Raw genomic sequence first — 20,161 nt, forward strand, 5'->3', positions numbered from 1 at the left:
CATAAGTGGGATATATAGCCCCATAAGTAGGACATATAGCCCCATAAGTAGGACATATAGCCCCATAAGTGGGACATATAGCCCCATAAGTAGAACATATAGCCCCATAAGTAGGACATATAGCCCCATAAGTAGGACATATAGCCCCATAAGTAGGACATATAGCCCCATAAGTAGAACATATAGCCCCATAAGTAGGACATATAGCCCCATAAGTAGGACATATAGCCCCATAAGTAGGACATATAGCCCCATAAGTGGGATATATAGCCCCATAAGTAGGACATATAGCCCCATAAGTAGGACATATAGCCCCATAAGTAGGACATATAGCCCCATAAGTGGGATATATAGCCCCATAAGTGGGATATGATACAGTTTCACAGTGTCTCTCGTGACTACCTTTACCTTATTATTTACATTACTACTCCTAAACTGTCATCCACACTGGTATTACATAGTAGTTACTGCTGGAATCTTGAACAAGCGAATGGTTACACGAGCCTGTCACTTGGATATTGCTTAAACAACCACTTGGAGTGTACTACTGACCAGGGAACAAGTGGAAGACACTAGTTCAGACTCACCTTAAGAAGTGGTTGAAGGGGGTAATGGGTAGTTAAGGGTACTAAGTCATTAGAGGTCAAAGGGGGGTGGTAAACCCAATATTACTGAGACAGGTGTTAATGTAGGTGTTTTATCACGTGTGTCAGGTGTGTGATGCAGGTGTTCATTTACGTGAGTCAGGTATGTGATGCAGGTGTTCATTTACGTGTGTCAGGTTTGTGACGCAGGTGTTTCCACACGTGCGTCAGGTGTGTGATGCAGGTGTTCTCTCACGTGTGTCAGGTATGTGATGCAGGTGTTCATTTACGTGTGTCAGGCATGTGATGCAGGTGTTCCGTCACGTGTCAGGTATATAATACAGGTGTGTTCCCACACGTGTGTCAGGTATGTGACGCAGGTGTTCCCACACGTGTGTCAGGTGTGTGATGCAGGTGTTCCCTCACGTGTGTCAGGTATGTGACACAGGTGTTCCCTCACGTGTCAGGTATGTGACGCAGGTGTTCCCACACGTGTGTCAGGTATGTGACACAGGTGTTCCCACACGTGTCAGGTATATAATACAGGTGTTCCCACACGTGTGTCAGGTATGTGACACAGGTGTTCCCACACGTGTCAGGTATATAATACAGGTGTTCCCACACGTGTGTCAGGTATGTGACACAGGTGTTCCCTCACGTGTCAGGTATATAATACAGGTGTTCCCACACGTGTGTGAGGTATGTGACACAGGTGTTCCCACACGTGTCAGGTATATAAATAAATAATTATATATATAATCCCATTAATTACTTGTTGAATGAGTTAAATATTAGTGATGATCAAGGAGACTGTTGGTGTGTAAGATGTGTTTGTTGTGTTGCAGGGACAGCGAGCGTGACCTGGGCGAGTACCGGGATGCTGACCTGGGCTCCGGTTCCCTCTCCGGCAGCGGCTCCGGGGCAGCTGGGGGCGGGGCTGGGGGCGGCGCAGGGGGCGGAGTCGGGGGCGGGGCCGGCGGCGGCAGCACCAGTAGCAGCACCGGCAGCGCCGTGCTGAGGTCGCGAGGGGCGGGGTCGACCGCGTCAGGGGGCGGAGTTACGGGTCCGGTGGCCAATGGGGGAGGAGCCACCGAGGCGAGGGACGGCTCCTGCCGGCGTGTCCAGCGCCTGCCCAGTCTCCGCCTGGCCAACGGGCGCGTAGCAGTGACGGGGCCGCTCACGGGCTCCGAGGAGGAGGTGCGGTCGCCGCGCTCCGCCACCCTCAAGGACGACATCAAGATCTCGGTGGAGACGACCACGTGCACGGACTCGCTGGTTACCGCCGTGGAGGATGAGACGGCCTTCGTGAACGACTACATCTCGCCAGAGATGAACTACCGCGATGTGGGCAAAGTCCACTTCGGGGCGGACGACGTGTCGCTGTACGGGACGCCCAAGGAGGAGCTGGGCCCCGGGCAGCTGTGCGTCGGGGGCTCCGGGGCCCCCGTGGAGCCCAAGCCATCCTTCCTGAAGAACCAGCTCCAGGCGCTCTTCCAGCCCACCGATAACCGCCTCGCCATGAAGCTCTTCGGCTCTAAGAAGGCGCTCATGAAGGAACGCATCCGGCAGAAAGCGGCGGGTCACTGGATCATCCACCCGTGCTCTAACTTTAGGTGAGTACCCCCACACCCCCTCGGGGGCCACGTGTTCACTTCCTACTGTGTATAGTACGTGTATTAATGATCTGCCCTGTGTTACTGAGGCATTCGGTGGAGAGAGGGGGGACCTGCTGCATGGGTAACAGCTTCTCCCTGCATGGGTAACAGCTTCTCCCTGAATGGGTAACAGCTTCTCCCTGCATGGGTGACAGCTTCTCCCTGCATGGGTAACAGCTTCTCGCTGCATGGGTAACAGCTTCTCCCTGCATGGGTAACAGCTTCTCCCTGCATGGGTAACAGCTTCTCCCTGCATGGGTAACAGCTTCTCCCTGCATGGGTAACAGCTTCTCCCTGCATGGGTAACAGCTTCTCCCTGCATGGGTAACTGTCTCTGTCTCTCTCTCTCTCTCTCTCTCTCTCTCTCTCTCTCTCTCTCTCTCTCTCTCTCTCTCTCTCTCTCTCTCTCTCTCTCTCTCTCTCTCTCTCTCTCTCTCTCTCTCTCTCTCTCTCTCTCTCTCTCTCTCTCTCTCTCTCTCTCTCTCTCTCTCTCTCTCTCTCTCTCTCTCTCTCTCTCTCTCTCTCTCTCTCTCTCTCTCTCTCTCTCTCTCTCTCTCTCTCTCTCTCTCTCTCTCTCTCTCTCTCTCTCTCTCTCTCTCTCTCTCTCTCTCTCTCTCTCTCTCTCTCTCTCTCTCTCTCTCTCTCTCTCTCTCTCTCTCTCTCTCTCTCTCTCTCTCTCTCTCTCTCTCTCTCTCTCTCTCTCTCTCTCTCTCTCTCTCTCTCTCTCTCTCTCTCTCTCTCTCTCTCTCTCTCTCTCGTGTCAGGTTGCCACTAAGAGCTCTCACTCATGGTAGCTCTCACTCTCATGGTAGCTCTCACTCATGGTAGCTCTCACTCATGGTAGCTCTCACTCATGGTAGTCCTCACTCTCATGGTAGCTCTTACTCTCATGGTAGCTCTCACTCATGGTAGCTCTCACTCATGGTAGCTCTCACCCATGGTAGCTCTCACTCATGGTAGCTCTCACTCATGGTAGCTCTCACTCATGGTAGCTCTTACTCTCATGGTAGCTCTCACTCATGGTAGCTCTCACTCATGGTAGCTCTCACTCATGGTAGCTCTTACTCTCATGGTAGCTCTCACTCATGGTAGCTCTCACTCATGGTAGCTCTTACTCTCATGGTAGCTCTCACTCATGGTAGCTCTCACTCATGGTAGTCCTCACTCTCATGGTAGCTCTCACTCTCATAATAGCTCTCACTGTCATGGTAGCTCTGACTCTCATGGTAGTTCATAGTCAAGTGTAGTGGTGTAACCTTGTCTTGACCCAGTGACGTCTCTGACTGGTCACTGCAATATTCGAACTACGGCCAAGAAAAGTGTACATAAGACCATAATCGCAACTTAACATGCAATGAATATTCTCTATTGAGAGCTGGATGTCTCATACAGTGTATGACATACACCTGGACCCCTGTGTGTGTGGGGGGGGGGGGTGTATGTGGGTGTGTGTGTGTTGGGTGTGGGTGTGTGTGTGTGGGGGGGGGGGGTGTGTGGGGGGGGGGGTGTGGGGGTGTGGGGGTGTGGGGGGGTGTGTGTGTGTGGGGGTGTGTGGGGGGGGGGGTGTGGGGGGGGTGTGTGTGTGGGTGTGTGTGTGTGTGTGTGTGTGTGTGTGTGTGTGTGTGTGTGTGTGTGTGTGTGTGTGTGTTGGGTGTGTGGGGTGTGTGTGGGTGTGTGTGTGTGGGGTGTGTGTGTGTGTGTGTGGGGGTGTGTGTGTGTGTGTGTGTGTGTGTGTGTGTGTGTGTGTGTGTGTGTGGGGGGGGGGGTGTGGGTGTGTGTGGGTGTGGGGTGTGTGTGTGTGTGTGTGTGTGTGTGTGTGTGTGTGGGTGTGTGGGGGTGTGTGTGTGTGTGTGGGGGTGTGTGTGTGGGTGTGCGCGCGCGTGTGTATGTGTGCGCGCGTGTGTATGTGTGCGCGCGCGTGCGTGAAAATCAAACTCTGAATTTTTATTTCATAGCCCAAACTGAATACTTACACATAACAATATCACGTTTTTTTGTAATCGGTAAAAAATATAAACATGTTAATATATGTATAAAATCCGGTAAGATACAGCGACAGATTCATAACTGCTAGATTGTACCTGGCAAGGTCGCGGCCAAGCCGAACCCTTGTCCTTAATGCTCATTATGTAACCTGTCAATATTGACGGTGTAAAGCGACGTGTTGACCACCCCAGGTCACCCCCAGGTCACCCCCCAGGTCACACCCCAGGTCACCCCCAGGTCACCCCCCAGGTCACCCCCCAGGTCACACCCCCAGGTCACACCCCCAGGTCACACCCCAGGTCACACCCCCAGGTCACACCCCAGGGCACACCCCAGGGCACACCCCAGGGCACACCCCAGGTCACACCCCAGGTCACACCCCAGGTCACCCCCAGGTCACACCCCAGGGCACACCCCAGGTCACCCCCCAGGTCACTCCCAGGTCACCCCAGGTTATCTCAGGTCACTCCCAGGTCACCTTAGGGCACCCCCAGGTCACTAGTGTTGTGGCAGTGTTGGTGCCACTCACACAAGCTCTTCAAACCGGAGGAGAATGGCTCACTGGCCAGGTGTCTTGGGAGAGTCTGGGTGGTAGGGTGCCCCCTTCATCCTTGCCCAACATGGCGGCCTTCTCTCCCGTCTCTATTCACTTTCCTACACATTACCTCCCTTACCTCTCACTCAGGAGGGGAGGGGGGGTGACCCCTCACTTAGAGGCATTCCCCTCCCCCTCTTCTCTCACTTTAAGGCACCGACCTCGACCCCTCAGTCAGGCGTATAGCTTTTCCACTTCATTCCTAACCTCACGTAACCCCCTAACCTCATACAAACCCCTCACATGCTCCCTCACTACTCCCCTCAACCCCCTCCCTCACCCCTCTCTCACCCCTCCCTCACCCCCCTCCACCTTGACCTATTAACAGGCCCCCAACTCCTGAAAATAACTTCACTCCCCATGGCACGTCCATCAGCTGTCGTCACCCCCGGGGCCCCCATGAGTCTCCCCCACCTACTCTCCCCCATATTCCCCCTCCCCCCGTCGTCCCCCGAAGGGGTGGGGGAGGCAGGAGAGGGGTGGAGGCGGCCAGGTGGGGGGGTTGGTCCACCCCCCACCTGGGTGGGGGAGGCAGGAGAGGGGTGGAGGCGGCCAGGTGGGGGGGTTGGTCCACCCCCCACCCCGCTTCCTGCTTGCTTGTGTTAGTAAACAGTTCCTTGTCCCCCCCCTCTCCCCCCCTCTCTCCCCCCACTCTCTCTCCCCACTCTCTCTCCCCACTCTCTCTCCCCTCTCTCCCCCTCCCTCTCTCTCACCCCCCACTCTCCCCCACTATCTCCCTAGGCAATGTTCTCACTATAACCACCTTGGAGGTCTTACAGGTGTAGGCTGGTGTGTTGCCACACGTGTACCTGGGAGGTGTTGCAGGTGTAGGCAGGTGTGTTGCCACACGTGTACCTGGGTGGGTGTTGCAGGTGTAGGCGGGTGTGTTGCCACACGTGTACCTGGGTGGGTGTTGCAGGTGTACGCAGGTGTGTTGCCACACGTGTACCTGGGTGGGTGTTGCAGGTGTAGGCTGGTGTGTTGCTACACGTGTACCTGGGTGGTGTTGCAGGTGTAGGCGCGTGTGTTGCCACACGTGTACCTGGGTGGGTGTTGCAGGTGTAGGCTGGTGTGTTGCCACACATGTACCTGTGGAGGTGTTGCAGGTGTAGGCGGGTGTGTTGCCACACGTGTACCTGGGTGGGTGTTGCAGGTGTAGGCTGGTGTGTTGCCACACATGTACCTGTGGAGGTGTTGCAGGTGTAGACAGGTGTTGCCATAGATGTACCTGTGGGGGTGTTGCAGGTGTAGACAGGTGTGTTGCCATACGTGTATCTGGAAGTATTGCAGGTGTAGGCAGATGTGTAGCCACACGTGTACCTGTGGAGGTGTTACAGGTGTAGGCATATGTGAAGCCAAATATGTACCTGTGGAGGTGTTGCAGGTGTAGGCGGGTGTGTTGCTACACGTGTACCTGGGGGTGTTGCAGGTGTAGGCAAATGTGTAGCCACACGTGTACCTGTGGCGGTGTTGCAGGTGTAGATAGGTGTTGCCATACATGTATGTGGGGGTATTGCAGGTGTAGGCAGATGTGTAGCCACACATGTACCAGGGAGGGAGGTGTTGCAGGTGTAGGCGGGTGTGTTGCCATAGGCTTCTCAGGTCGCCACACTGTTATGCCTGGCATGCATCAAGAAAAACAAATATGAACAATGCGTCACCGCTTGTCTGAGACGGCATGCCAAGTTTAGTCCCCACACACTCACCAGTCAAGGTTTAGTCCCCACACACTCACCAGTCAAGGTTTAGTCCCCACACACTCACCAGTCAAGGTTTAGTCCCCCACACTCACCAGTCAAGGTTTAGTCCCCACACACTCACCAGTCAAGGTTTAGTCCCCCACACACTCACCAGTCAAGGTATAGTCCCCCACACACTCACCAGTCAAGGTTTAGTCCCCACACACTCACCAGTCAAGGTTTAGTCCCCACACACTCACCAGTCAAGGTTTAGTCCCCCACACACTCACCAGTCAAGGTTTAGTCCCCACACACTCACCAGTCAAGGTTTAGTCCCCCACACACTCACCAGTCAAGGTTTAGTCCCCCACACACTCACCAGTCAAGGTTTAGTCCCCCACACACTCACCAGTCAAGGTTTAGTCCCCCACACACTCACCAGTCAAGGTTTAGTCCCCCACACACTCACCAGTCAAGGTTTAGTCCCCCACACACTCACCAGTCAAGGTTTAGTCCCCCACACACTCACCAGTCAAGGTTTAGTCCCCCACACACTCACCAGTCAAGGTTTAGTCCCCACACACTCACCAGTCAAGGTTTAGTCCCCACACACTCACCAGTCAAGGTTTAGTCCCCACACACTCACCAGAGTCAAGGTTTAGTCCCCCACACACTCACCAGTCAAGGTTTAGTCCCCCACACACTCACCAGTCAAGGTTTAGTCCCCCACACACTCACCAGTCAAGGTTTAGTCCCCCACACACTCACCAGTCAAGGTTTAGTCCCCACACACTCACCAGTCAAGGTTTAGTCCCCCACACACTCACCAGTCAAGGTTTAGTCCCCCACACACTCACCAGTCAAGGTTTAGTCCCCCACACACTCACCAGTCAAGGTTTAGTCCCCACACACTCACCAGTCAAGGTTTAGTCCCCCACACACTCACCAGTCAAGGTTTAGTCCCCCACACACTCACCAGTCAAGGTTTAGTCCCCCACACACTCACCAGTCAAGGTTTAGTCCCCCACACACTCACCAGTCAAGGTTTAGTCCCCCACACACTCACCAGTCAAGGTTTAGTCCCCCACACACTCACCAGTCAAGGTTTAGTCCCCACACACTCACCAGTCAAGGTTTAGTCCCCCACACACTCACCAGTCAAGGTTTAGTCCCCCACACACTCACCAGAGTCAAGGTTTAGTCCCCCACACACTCACCAGTCAAGGTTTAGTCCCCCACACACTCACCAGTCAAGGTTTAGTCCCCACACACTCACCAGAGTCAAGGTTTAGTCCCCCACACACTCACCAGTCAAGGTTTAGTCCCCACACACTCACCAGTCAAGGTTTAGTCCCCCACACACTCACCAGAGTCAAGGTTTAGTCCCCCACACACTCACCAGTCAAGGTTAAGTCCCCACACACTCACCAGAGTCAAGGTTTAGTCCCCCACACACTCACCAGTCAAGGTTTAGTCCCCCACACACTCACCAGAGTCAAGGTTTAGTCCCCACACACTCACCAGAGTCAAGGTTTAGTCCCCCCACACTCACCAGTCAAGGTTTAGTCCCCCCACACTCACCAGTCAAGGTTTAGTCCCCCCACACTCACCAGTCAAGGTTTAGTCCCCCCACACTCACCAGTCAAGGTTTAGTCCCCCCACACTCACCAGTCAAGGTATAGTCCCCACACACTCACCAGAGTCAAGGTTTAGTCCCCCCACACTCACCAGTCAAGGTTTAGTCCCCCCACACTCACCAGTCAAGGTTTAGTCCCCCCACACTCACCAGTCAAGGTATAGTCCCCCACACACTCACCAGTCAAGGTATAGTCCCCACACACTCACCAGTCAAGGTTTAGTCCCCACACACTCACCAGTCAAGGTATAGTCCCCACACATTCACCAGTCAAGGTTTAGTCCCCCACACACTCACCAGTCAAGGTTTAGTCCCCCCACACTCACCAGTCAAGGTATAGTCCCCACACACTCACCAGTCAAGGTTTAGTCCCCCACACACTCACCAGTCAAGGTTTAGTCCCCCACACACTCACCAGAGTCAAGGTTTAGCCCCACACACTCACCAGTCAAGGTTTAGTCCCCCACACACTCACCAGAGTCAAGGTTTAGTCCCCCACACACTCACCAGAGTCAAGGTTTAGCCCCACACACTCACCAGTCAAGGTTTAGTCCCCCACACACTCACCAGTCAAGGTTTAGTCCCCCACACACTCACCAGTCAAGGTTTAGTCCCCCACACACTCACCAGTCAAGGTTTAGTCCCCACACACTCACCAGTCAAGGTTTAGTCCCCCACACACTCACCAGAGTCAAGGTTTAGCCCCACACACTCACCAGTCAAGGTTTAGTCCCCCACACACTCACCAGAGTCAAGGTTTAGTCCCCCACACACTCACCAGTCAAGGTATAGTCCCCACACACTCACCAGAGTCAAGGTTTAGTCCCCCACACACTCACCAGAGTCAAGGTTTAGTCCCCCACACACTCACCAGAGTCAAGGTTTAGTCCCCCACACACTCACCAGAGTCACGGTTTAGTCCCCCACACACTCACCAGAGTCAAGGTTTAGTCCCCCACACACCAGAGTCAAGGTTTAGTCCCCACACACCAGAGTCAAGGTTTTGTCCCCCACACACTCACCAGAGTCAAGGTTTAGTCCCCCACACACTCACCAGATTCAAGGTTTAGTCCCCACACACTCACCAGAGTCAAGGTTTAGTCCCCCACACACTCACCAGAGTCAAGGTTTAGTCCCCCACACACTCACCAGTCAAGGTTTAGTCCCCCACACACTCACCAGTCAAGGTTTAGTCCCCCACACACTCACCAGTCAAGGTTTAGTCCCCCACACACTCACCAGAGTCAAGGTTTAGTCCCACACACTCACCAGTCAAGGTTTAGTCCCCCACACACTCACCAGTCAAGGTTTAGTCCCCCACACACTCACCAGAGTCAAGGTTTAGTCCCCCACACACTCACCAGAGTCACGGTTTAGTCCCCCACACACTCACCAGAGTCAAGGTTTAGTCCCCCACACACTCACCAGTCAAGGTTTAGTCCCCCACACACTCACCAGAGTCAAGGTTTAGTCCCCCACACACTCACCAGAGTCACGGTTTAGTCCCCCACACACTCACCAGAGTCAAGGTTTAGTCCCCCACACACTCACCAGAGTCAAGGTTTAGTCCCCCACACACTCACTAGTCAAGGTTTAGTCCCCACACACTCACCAGTCAAGGTTTAGTCCCCCACACACTCACCAGAGTCAAGGTTTAGTCCCCCACACACTCACCAGAGTCAAGGTTTAGTCACCACACACTCACCAGAGTCAAGGTTTAGTCCCCACACACTCACTAGTCAAGGTTTAGTCCCCACACACTCACCAGTCAAGGTTTAGTCCCCCACACACTCACCAGAGTCAAGGTTTAGTCCCCCACACACTCACCAGAGTCAAGGTTTAGTCCCCCACACTCACCAGAGTCAAGGTTTAGTCCCCCACACACTCACCAGTCAAGGTTTAGTCCCCACACACTCACCAGTCAAGGTTTAGTCCCCCACACACTCACCAGTCAAGGTTTAGTCCCCCACACACTCACCAGAGTCACGGTTTAGTCCCCCACACACTCACCAGTCAAGGTTTAGTCCCCACACACTCACCAGTCAAGGTTTAGTCCCCCACACACTCACCAGAGTCAAGGTTTAGTCCCCCACACACTCACCAGAGTCACGGTTTAGTCCCCACACACTCACCAGAGTCAAGGTTTAGTCCCCCACACACTCACCAGTCAAGGTTTAGTCCCCACACACTCACCAGTCAAGGTTTAGTCCCCCACACACTCACCAGTCAAGGTTTAGTCCCCCACACACTCACCAGTCAAGGTTTAGTCCCCCACACACTCACCAGAGTCAAGGTTTAGTCCCCACACACTCACCAGAGTCAAGGTTTAGTCCCCACACACTCACCAGAGTCAAGGTTTAGTCCCCACACACTCACCAGAGTCAAGGTTTAGTCCCCACACACTCACCAGAGTCAAGGTTTAGTCCCCCACACTCACCAGAGTCAAGGTTTAGTCCCCACACACTCACCAGTCAAGGTTTAGTCCCCCACACACTCACCAGTCAAGGTTTAGTCCCCCACACACTCACCAGAGTCAAGGTTTAGTCCCCCACACACTCACCAGAGTCAAGGTTTAGTCCCCACACACTCACCAGAGTCAAGGTTTAGTCCCCCACACACTCACCAGAGTCAAGGTTTAGTCCCCACACACTCACCAGAGTCAAGGTTTAGTCCCCCACACTCACCAGAGTCAAGGTTTAGTCCCCACACACTCACCAGTCAAGGTTTAGTCCCCCACACACTCACCAGAGTCAAGGTTTAGTCCCCACACACTCACCAGTAAAGGTTTAGTCCCCACACACTCACCAGAGTCACGGTTTAGTCCCCCACACACTCACCAGTCAAGGTTTAGTCCCCACACACTCACCAGTCAAGGTTTAGTCCCCCACACACTCACCAGTCAAGGTTTAGTCCCCACATACTCCCCAGAATCAGTCACAGTGCCAACTAACCTCTCCTGACGCCGCCAGGAAAGGTCAGAGTGTCAAACCCTAAATTATTCATGCTAATTATAATTATTTGGAAGGAAGATGTAATTACCCCAAAACTAACTTTAACACACACACACACACACACACACACACACACACACACACACACACACACACACGGTGAGGCGGGACCAAAGAGCCAGAGCTCAACCCCCGCAAACACAACTAGGTGAGTACACACACACACACACACACACACACACACACACACACACACACACTGGGGAGACGGGACACCACGAGCGTAGCTCTCATCCTGTAACTACACTTAGGTAATTACACTTAGGTAATTACACACACACACACACACACACACACACACACACACACACACACACACACACACACACACACACACACACACACACACACACATACACACACACACACACACACACAATGCCAGAAAGTAGGAACAAGAAGCAGGAAGGAGTGGAGGAAATACAGAAGATAGTGGACAGAGGTAAACCGGAAAAGATGCAATATGGCCAGGAATGACCACATAAACATGAGATGATTGGCAGAAAGAAACTATGAAAATGACATTGCTTCCAAATCAGAGAGCTAACCGAAATTCCTTCATATCCATATAAGAAGGAAAATGATAGTGAATGACCAAGTGACCAGGTTACGATAAAGGGGGAGGCCGATATACAGAAAATGATGAAGAAGTTTGTGAGGAGCTCAATGCCAGCTTCCATGGAGTGTTCACTACTGAGCCTGAACAGCTCCCTGAGCTAGATGAGGAAGCAGCCCCTGATGAGAAACTACTAAATATTGAGGTAAGCATCAGAGGAAGTAAGACTACAGCTAGCATCACTGGATGTAACTAAAGCTATTGGGCCAGATAGAGTATCAGCATGGATGTTAAAAGAAGCAGCACAGGCCCTCAGCATACCTCTGCCACTAATCTATAATGAATCACTTACACAGGGGGAATAGCCCACCTGCTCGAAGTAGGCAAATATCTTGCCAATCTATAAGAAAAGAGATAGAGAAGAGGCACTTAAGTACAGACCCACAAGTATCCCTTGCAAAGTACTTAAAAGAATTATAAGGTTAAGACTAGTAGCACACCTAGAAAGAATTTGGTTTGTAAGTAAACAACAACATGGCTTTAGAAGAGGGAAATCATGCCTGACAAACCTCCTGGAGTTTTACAATAAGGTAACGAAAATAAGACAAGACAGAGCGATGGGCAGAATGCATATTTCTGGACTGCCATAAAGCCTTTGATACAGTACCACACAGGTTACTATACAAACTTGAGAGGCGGAGTAGCCGGAGACACACTATCATGGGTAAGGAATTACACACACACACACACACACACACTTCTTGACACTTCCATGCGACACAGGTCCTGGTGAGAGTCAATACTCTCTCTCACCTCACTCCATCCCACCAACTTCCCACACCTCACTCTCTCCCAAAACACTCCCCTTCCCCCTATTCACCTTCCCCCCCCCTGCACTCATGCACTCTCTCTCTCTCTCTCTCTCTCTCTCTCTCTCTCTCTCTCTCTCTCTCTCTCTCTCTCTCTCTCTCTCTCTCTCTCTCTCTCTCTCTCTCTCTCTCTCTCTCTCTCTCGCACTCTCTCTCTCTCTCTCTCATAGGGAAAAAACCTGGCAGAGGCTAACTCGGGGAAACAAACACAGGAGGACAAACCTGACAGGATCATTCCCAGAGGAAGGGGAGGGACAGGAAGCCTGGATTAAGGATATAATCGCACAAATGTGGAAAGAATTCAGTGAAGGAATGAGGGTAATGGCGGAGACAGTAACCAGCCTGCAGCATGAGCCAAAGGAGGAAATAAAAAGCCTCGGAAAGAAACCTACTCAATACCACAATACCAGCCGCAAACCACACCTGAGGAAGGCGGTAATGTTCTTGTAGAGGGGACCTCTACAATACAACCCTCATTTGCAGAATTGTTTAAAAAGAGCCCTGAAGCTAGGTCTGCAGTAAGGGAAGTGGCCATGGAAGTGGCCTCTTCTCAGGAAGCAGCTAGATGTACTAGCCAGCTGAGAGAAAAAGAGCAGTGGTAGTAGCAGGCATTAGGGTGCAAACAGGGATCAGCCCAGCAGAGAGGAGAGACAAGGACAAAAATGCAGTTACTGAGATCCTTCAAGAGGTAAGGATGGAGAGGGCTCACCAGAATATCGTAAAGGTTTTCAGGTTTGGAAAGTACAACAAGGACAGAGAGCGATTGATAAAGGGGGTAGTCATGAGCGAGAACACTAAAGAGGACCTGTTAGCAAATAAGAGCGGGCTAACAACTGTACCGAAGTTCAGAAAAGTATTCCTGCAGAGGGATATGACAAGGGACGAGAAAATGAGGGCAGCAGATGCGAGGAAGGAGTGCAGGGAGAAAGAAAGGAGTCAGGGAACCACAACCCCAAACCCTACAATCCCAGGGGAAAGTGGGGAACCCTCCATAAGAAGTTCAACAGCCACAGGGAGCACCACCCCCACCTTCTGCCCAATAGACATCCTACTACCTGCCCAAACCCCTGCCAGCCCCCCCCCCCCCATTAATTGCCCACCTAGGGCATCTTCCCCCCACTCACCCCCTCCACAGGACCTCCCTTCTCCCCCAACCCCCAAGCCCTACCTTCTCCCCCCATGCCCTTCTGTCTCCCCCCCCCCTAAGCCCTCCTCTCCCCCCCCCCCAGCCCTCCATTCTTCCTCACCCCTCTAAGCCCGCCCTTCTCCCCCACTCCCTTAAGCCCGCCCTTCTCCCCCACTCCCTTAAGCCCTCCCTTCTCCCCCACTCCCTTAAGCCCTCCCCTCTTCCTCACCCCCCCCCCCCAGCTCTCCCTTACCCTCCACCCTACAAGCCCTCCCTTCCCCCATACCCCCAAGTCCTCCCGCCCACCATACCCCCCTCCCAAGCCTCCTCGTCTCACCTCCACCCCTAGCCTCCCCCCTCTCACCTTCCCCCCATACCCTCTCTTCTCCTCCTACCCCCCCAAGCCCTTCCTCCTCCACCACCCTCCCCGCTACCAGATCCTCCCAGCCCCCACACACCCCAGATCCCCCAGGTCCCCGCCTTTCATAGACCCCCCCCCCCCATCCCGGTCACTCCCTGTTTCCCTGCTTCAGGGGAGTCAACAGAAACTGAGGAAGGACAGAAGAGAGTCAGTTTCAGGGTGATGTACTTGAAAATAGATGGGATTACAAGCAAGGCAAATGAACAATGGGAAAGAGCACAAGAAGTAAAACCAGATATTATTGGACTCACAGAAACAAAACTCAAGAATCATAACGAATGCAGTTGTTCCCCAGGACTTACACAGTTATAAGGAAAGAGAGGGAAGGTAGGGGAGGAGGCGGAGTGGCCCTACTAATGAGAAAGGAATGGAGTTTCGAGGAGATGGTCATCCCGGGCTGTGAGGGATTCAGGGACTTCATAACAGGCACCATGACATTGGGAGGACCAAAAGTAGTAGTAGCAGTGATATATAACCCTCCACCAAATGACAGAAGACCAACGCAGGAGGATGACAACAGCAGCATGGCAGTTAACACTATAATTGAGAGGGCAGCCTCTGCGGTTTGTAGAAATAGATCCCATTTGCTCATCATGGGGGACATCAATCATGGAAGGATAGACTGGGAGAACAAGGAACCGCATGGAGGTGAGGTTACGTGGAGAGCTAAACTATTGGAGGTGGTGACAAGAAACTTCTTAAGCTAGCATGTCAGGGAACCCACAAGGATGAGAGGAAACGATGAACCAGCTAGACTCGACCTAGTCCTCACTCTGAATTAACGACTCCAACATAAGGGATATTGGTTTCGAGGCCCTAGTAGGAATGAGCGACCACAGTGCACTGGCGTTTGAGTATCTGGTTAAAGAAGGGTTAAGGAAATCGAGGAGGGGACCTGAAAACAAAAGGCTGGCATTTCGAAAGGGAAACTATGAGGAGATAAGGAAATGCCTAACAGATATAACATGAGGAAACAGAGCTCAGGGAAAAGACGCCCCAGGACTTGATGAACTACATCACGCAGAAGTGCAAGGACGCAGCAGACAAGTTTGTCCCAGTCCAAAAGGAAGAAAACGAAATGCAGATGAGAAACCCATGGTTTAATCAGAGATGTAGGCTAGCTAAGCAGCAAAGTAAAAGGGCATGGAGAAACTATAGGAATAACAGGACACTGGAGAGCAGAGAAAGATACCAGAATGCCAGGAATGAATATGTCAGGTTGAGAAGAGAGGCAGAAGGGCAATACAAAAATGACATCGCAAGCAAGGCAAAGACTCAGCCTAAATTGCTGCACAACCACAAAAGGAGAAAAACAACAGGAAAGGAACAGGTTATGAAATTAAGGATAGGGGCAGAAGGTTTCACTACAAACGACAAGGAAGTGTGCAAGGAACTGAAGAAGAAATTCTAGGAGGTCTTCACATTAGAGCAAGGGAAAGTTCCAGAGATATGAGAAGGAATAGTTAACCAGGAACCACTAGAAGAGTTTGAGATTACCAGAGGGGATGTAAGGAAGCTCTTCCTAGAGTTGGATGTGACAAAAACTATAGGCCCGGATGGAATCTCCCCCTTGGATACTAAAGGAAGGAGCAGAAGCACTATGCTTGCCACTCTCCATAGTGTATAACAAATCACTGGTAACAGGGGAATTGGCAAAAATTTCGAAGACTGCTAACGTAGTCCCGATATACAAGAAGGGGGGATAGGCAGGAAGCACTATACTACAGGCCAGTGTCCCTAACATGCATACTATGTAAATTAATGGAGAAGATTGTACGAAAAAAGCTTATTGAACATCTGGAGCGAAAGAACTTTTTAACACAGCATCAACATGGGTTCAGGGATGGCAAGTCCTGCCTCACAGGATTAAATGAATTCAATGACCAGGCAAGAAAGAGAAGGGTGGGCAGACTGCATATTTTTGGATTGCCAGAAAGCCTTTGACACATTACCACGCAAGAGGCTAGTGAAAAAGCTGGAGATTTAGGCTGGAGTGAAAGGGAAGGTACTCCATTGGATAAGGGAGTACCTAAGTAACAGAAGACAGCGAGTCACTGTGAGGGGTGAGGTCTGAGATTGGCGAGACATCACCAGTGGAGTCCCGCAGGGATCAGTCCTTGGACCTATACTGTTTCTTATATATGTAAATGATCTCCCAGAGGGTATAGAATCGTTCCTCTCATTGTTTGCTGATGATGCAAAAATTATGAGGAGGATTAAAGCAAAGGTTGATAGTAGGAGGCTATAAGATAACCTGGATAGACTGAATGAATGGTCCAACAAATGGCCACTAAAGTTCAGCCCGAGTAAATGCAGGGTCATGAAACTAGGCGGTGGAAACAGGAGACCAGACACAGGATACCGAATGGGAAATGAAGTACTTAATGAAACAGACAGAGAGAAAGATCTAGGAGTTGATATCACACCAAACCTGTCTCCTGAAGCCCACATAAAAAGAATTATATCTGCGGCATATGCGAGGCTGGCTAACATCAGAACAGGCTTCAGGAACCTGTGTAAGGAATCATTCAGAACCTTGAATACCGCATATGTAAGACCAATCCTAGAGTATGCGGCCCCAGCATGGAGCCCGTACCTTGTCAAGCACAAGACGAAGCTTGAAAAAGTTCAGAGGTATGCCACTAGGCTTGTCCCAGAACTAAGAGGCATAAGTTATGAGGAAAGGCTAACTGAAATGCACCTCACGACACTGGAAGACAGAAGAGTAAGAGGAGACATGATCACTACCTACAAAATTCTCAAGAATTGACAGGGTAGATAAGGATAAACTTTTTAACACTGGTGGTACGCGAACAAAGGGACACACTTGGAAACTGAGTACCCAAATGAACCACAGGGACGTTAGTAAGACCTTTTTCAGTGTCAGAGTAATTAACAGGTGGAATGCATTAGGCAGTAATGTGGTGGAGGCTGACTCCATACACAGTTTCAAGTGTAGATATGACAGAGCCCGATAGGCTCAGGAATCTGTACACCTGTTGATTGACGGTTGAGAGGCGGGACCAAAGAGCCAGAGCTCAACCCCCGCAAACACAACTAGGTGAGTACAACTAGGTGAGTACACACACACACACACACACACACACACACACACACACACACACACACACACACACACACACACACACACACACTCTCACACACTCTCACACACTCTCACACACTCTCACACACACACACACACACACACACACACACACACACACACACACACACACACACACACACACACACACACACACATATCAAGCGGATAACATCAGCGGCATATGCCAGGCTGGCCAACATACGAACGGCATTCAGAAACTTGTGTAAAGAATCATTCAGAACTTTGTATACCACATATGTCAGGCCAATCCTGGAGTATGCAGCCCCAGCATGGAGTCCATATCTAGTCAAGGATAAGACTAAACTGGAAAAGGTTCAAAGGTTTGCCACCAGACTAGTACCCGAGCTGAGAGGTATGAGCTACGAGGAGAGACTACGGGAATTAAACCTCACTTCGCTGGAAGACAGAAGAGTTAGGGGGGACATGATCACCACATTCAAGATTCTGAAGGGGATTGATAGGGTAGATAAAGACAGTCTATTTAACACAAGGGGAACACGCACAAGGGGACACAGGTGGAAACTGAGTGCCCAAATGAGCCACAGAGATATTAGAAAGAACTTTTTTAGTGTCAGAGTGGTTGACAAATGGAATGCATTAGGGGGTGATGTGGTGGAGGCTCACTCCATACACAGTTTCAAGTGTAGATATGACAGAGCCCGATAGGCTCAGGAATCTGTACACCTGTTGATTGACGGTTGAGAGGCGGGACCAAAGAGCCAGAGCTCAACCCCCGCAAACACAACTAGGTGAGTACAACTAGGTGAGTACACACACACACACACACACACACACACACACACACACACACACACACACACACACACACACACACACACACACACCCACACCCACACCCACACCCCTACCTCCCCTGAGAGCCCACACACACACCCCTACCTCCCCTGAGAGCCCACACACACACACACCCCTCCCCTGAGAGCCCACACACACACCCCTCCCCTGAGAGCCCACACACACCCCTCCCCTGAGAGCCCACACACACCTGTGATACCACAGCCAGGCCAACAATCAAGGACTCCATCAATCTGGTCTCCCCGAGTCATCAAGGACCACCACCACCTTGGCCTCGAGGTGAGGCAGACTGTCACATGAAACCAAACATAATTGCTATTTAAGGCGGGAAAAATCTTGAGCTGAGAAGTGGCGTGGTGCCTCTAGGTGCCAGTGTGGCCATATTAGGGTGCCAGTGTGGCCATATTAGAGTGCCAGTGTGGCCATATGAGGGTGCCAGTGTGGCCATATGAGGGTGCCAGTGTGGCCATATTAGAGTGCCAGTGTGGGTATAAATTGGATATGAAAACATAAGAATGGAAGTAACTACAGAAGGCCTATTGGCCCATACTTCCTCTTGATGCTTCTATGTTGGTTCAGGGTCTTGAAGTGGGTAGAATACAGTTGTGTATTAATTGGCTGTTGATTGCTGGTGTTGACTTTTTAATGTGTAGTGCCTCGCTGATGTCGAGTCGCCTGCTATCGCTGTATCTATCGATGATTTCTGTGTTGTTTGTTAAGATTTCTCTGGTGATGGTCTGGTTGTGGGAAGAGATTATATGTTCCTTGATGGAGCCCTGTTGTTTGTGCATAGTTAATCGCCTGGAAAGAAATGTTGTTGTCTTGCCTATATACTGAGATCTTTGGGGCTTACAGTCCCCAAGTGGGCATGTGAAGGCATAGACGACGTTGGTTTCCTTCAAGGCGTTCTGTATGGTGTCTGGGGAGTTTTCCATGAGTAGGTTGGCCGTTATTTTGTTTGTTTTCTTCGACAGTGAAGAAAAACATAAGAAATATTGAGAAGATTCGTGTTAGAATTATTAATCTTACCTTTTGGGTCATATTCAACAAAATAAATAAATAAATGTATATACGGGATATGTATAAGCTGGTCACAATTGCGTTTGACGTTTGTTGACGCACATTAATGACATAAACACATGACTCGAACACGCAAGTGATTATGTTGGACAGACGTAAATGTGTATGTAGGTTAGATTATCATTTTAAAAGCACTACAATCACCTTGTGTGGTTGATTGTTCAAAAAATCTCTAAACTATATGTTTAACAGATGTCTCACCCTGTCCATGGAGGACACGAGAAAATATATACGTGTTGGTTAGCATTGTGAATGTCTGGCCAAGTCTGTGGTAGGAACAAAAAATGTCAGATGTTACTCTTCTCTCTGATGTCTTCCCCCCTCAGTTACTCCCTCTTGTTGTTTACATTTAGCTAAGAACGAAATGTCCATGTAGCACGGGCTATGGCGAGCCCGTAATTGAGTTCGGTTATTCGCGATAACCTCGTTACTGTGATATTTGGGTCAAAGTTTCAAATGGAGGTGGGGTTTCCTCCTTTTCTCCTGTTTGTTTTTCGCTTCTGTTTTAGCGCATTGGTTTTAGTCTTGTTTTAATAACATTATCTTGGTGTCTAACTGCTGTCTAGCTGTCTCCCAGGTACCTATTAACTGCCAGGTGAACAGGTACATCAGGGTGAAAGAAATTGCCCATTTGTTTCCGCCTCAGCCGGGAATACGAACCCACCTCTCAACCGTCAATCAACTGGTGTACAGGTTCCTGAGCCTACTGGGCTCTATCATATCTACACTTGAAACTGTGTATGGAGTCAGCCTCCACCACATCACTTCCTAATGCATTCCTTTTACTAACTACTCTGACACTGAAAAAATGCTTTCTAACGTCTCTATAGCTCATTCGGGCACTCAATTTCCACCTGTGTCCCCTTGTGCGTGTGCCCCTTGTGTTAAACAGCCTGCCTTTATTTACCCTATCAATTCTTCTGAGAATCTTGAATGTGGTGATCATGTCCCCTCTAACTTCTGCCTCCCAGTGACGTGAGGTTTAATTCCCGTAGTCTCTCCTCGTAGCTCATACCT

General features: G+C 50.9%; 1 protein-coding gene across 10 annotated transcripts in view; it reads left to right on the plus strand.

Annotated features, from left to right (window-relative positions):
- Window positions 1–20,161, plus strand: part of Ih (hyperpolarization activated cyclic nucleotide gated potassium channel Ih) — a 359,520-nt gene that overhangs the window by 59,767 nt on the left and 279,592 nt on the right. For 7 of the 10 annotated variants that reach the window (XM_069316752.1, XM_069316753.1, XM_069316754.1 and 4 more), the window contains exon 3: window positions 1,430–2,197. In XM_069316752.1, coding sequence (XP_069172853.1) covers window positions 1,430–2,197 — 768 coding nt within the window. Of the gene's footprint in view, window positions 1–1,429; window positions 2,198–20,161 lie in introns of those variants that run through there. The other 3 variants (XM_069316760.1, XM_069316761.1, XM_069316762.1) reach the window with 1 other exon arrangement.

The sequence above is a fragment of the Procambarus clarkii genome, chromosome 85 (genome assembly GCF_040958095.1).
Source record: "Procambarus clarkii isolate CNS0578487 chromosome 85, FALCON_Pclarkii_2.0, whole genome shotgun sequence".
Lineage (NCBI taxonomy): Eukaryota > Metazoa > Arthropoda > Malacostraca > Decapoda > Cambaridae > Procambarus > Procambarus clarkii.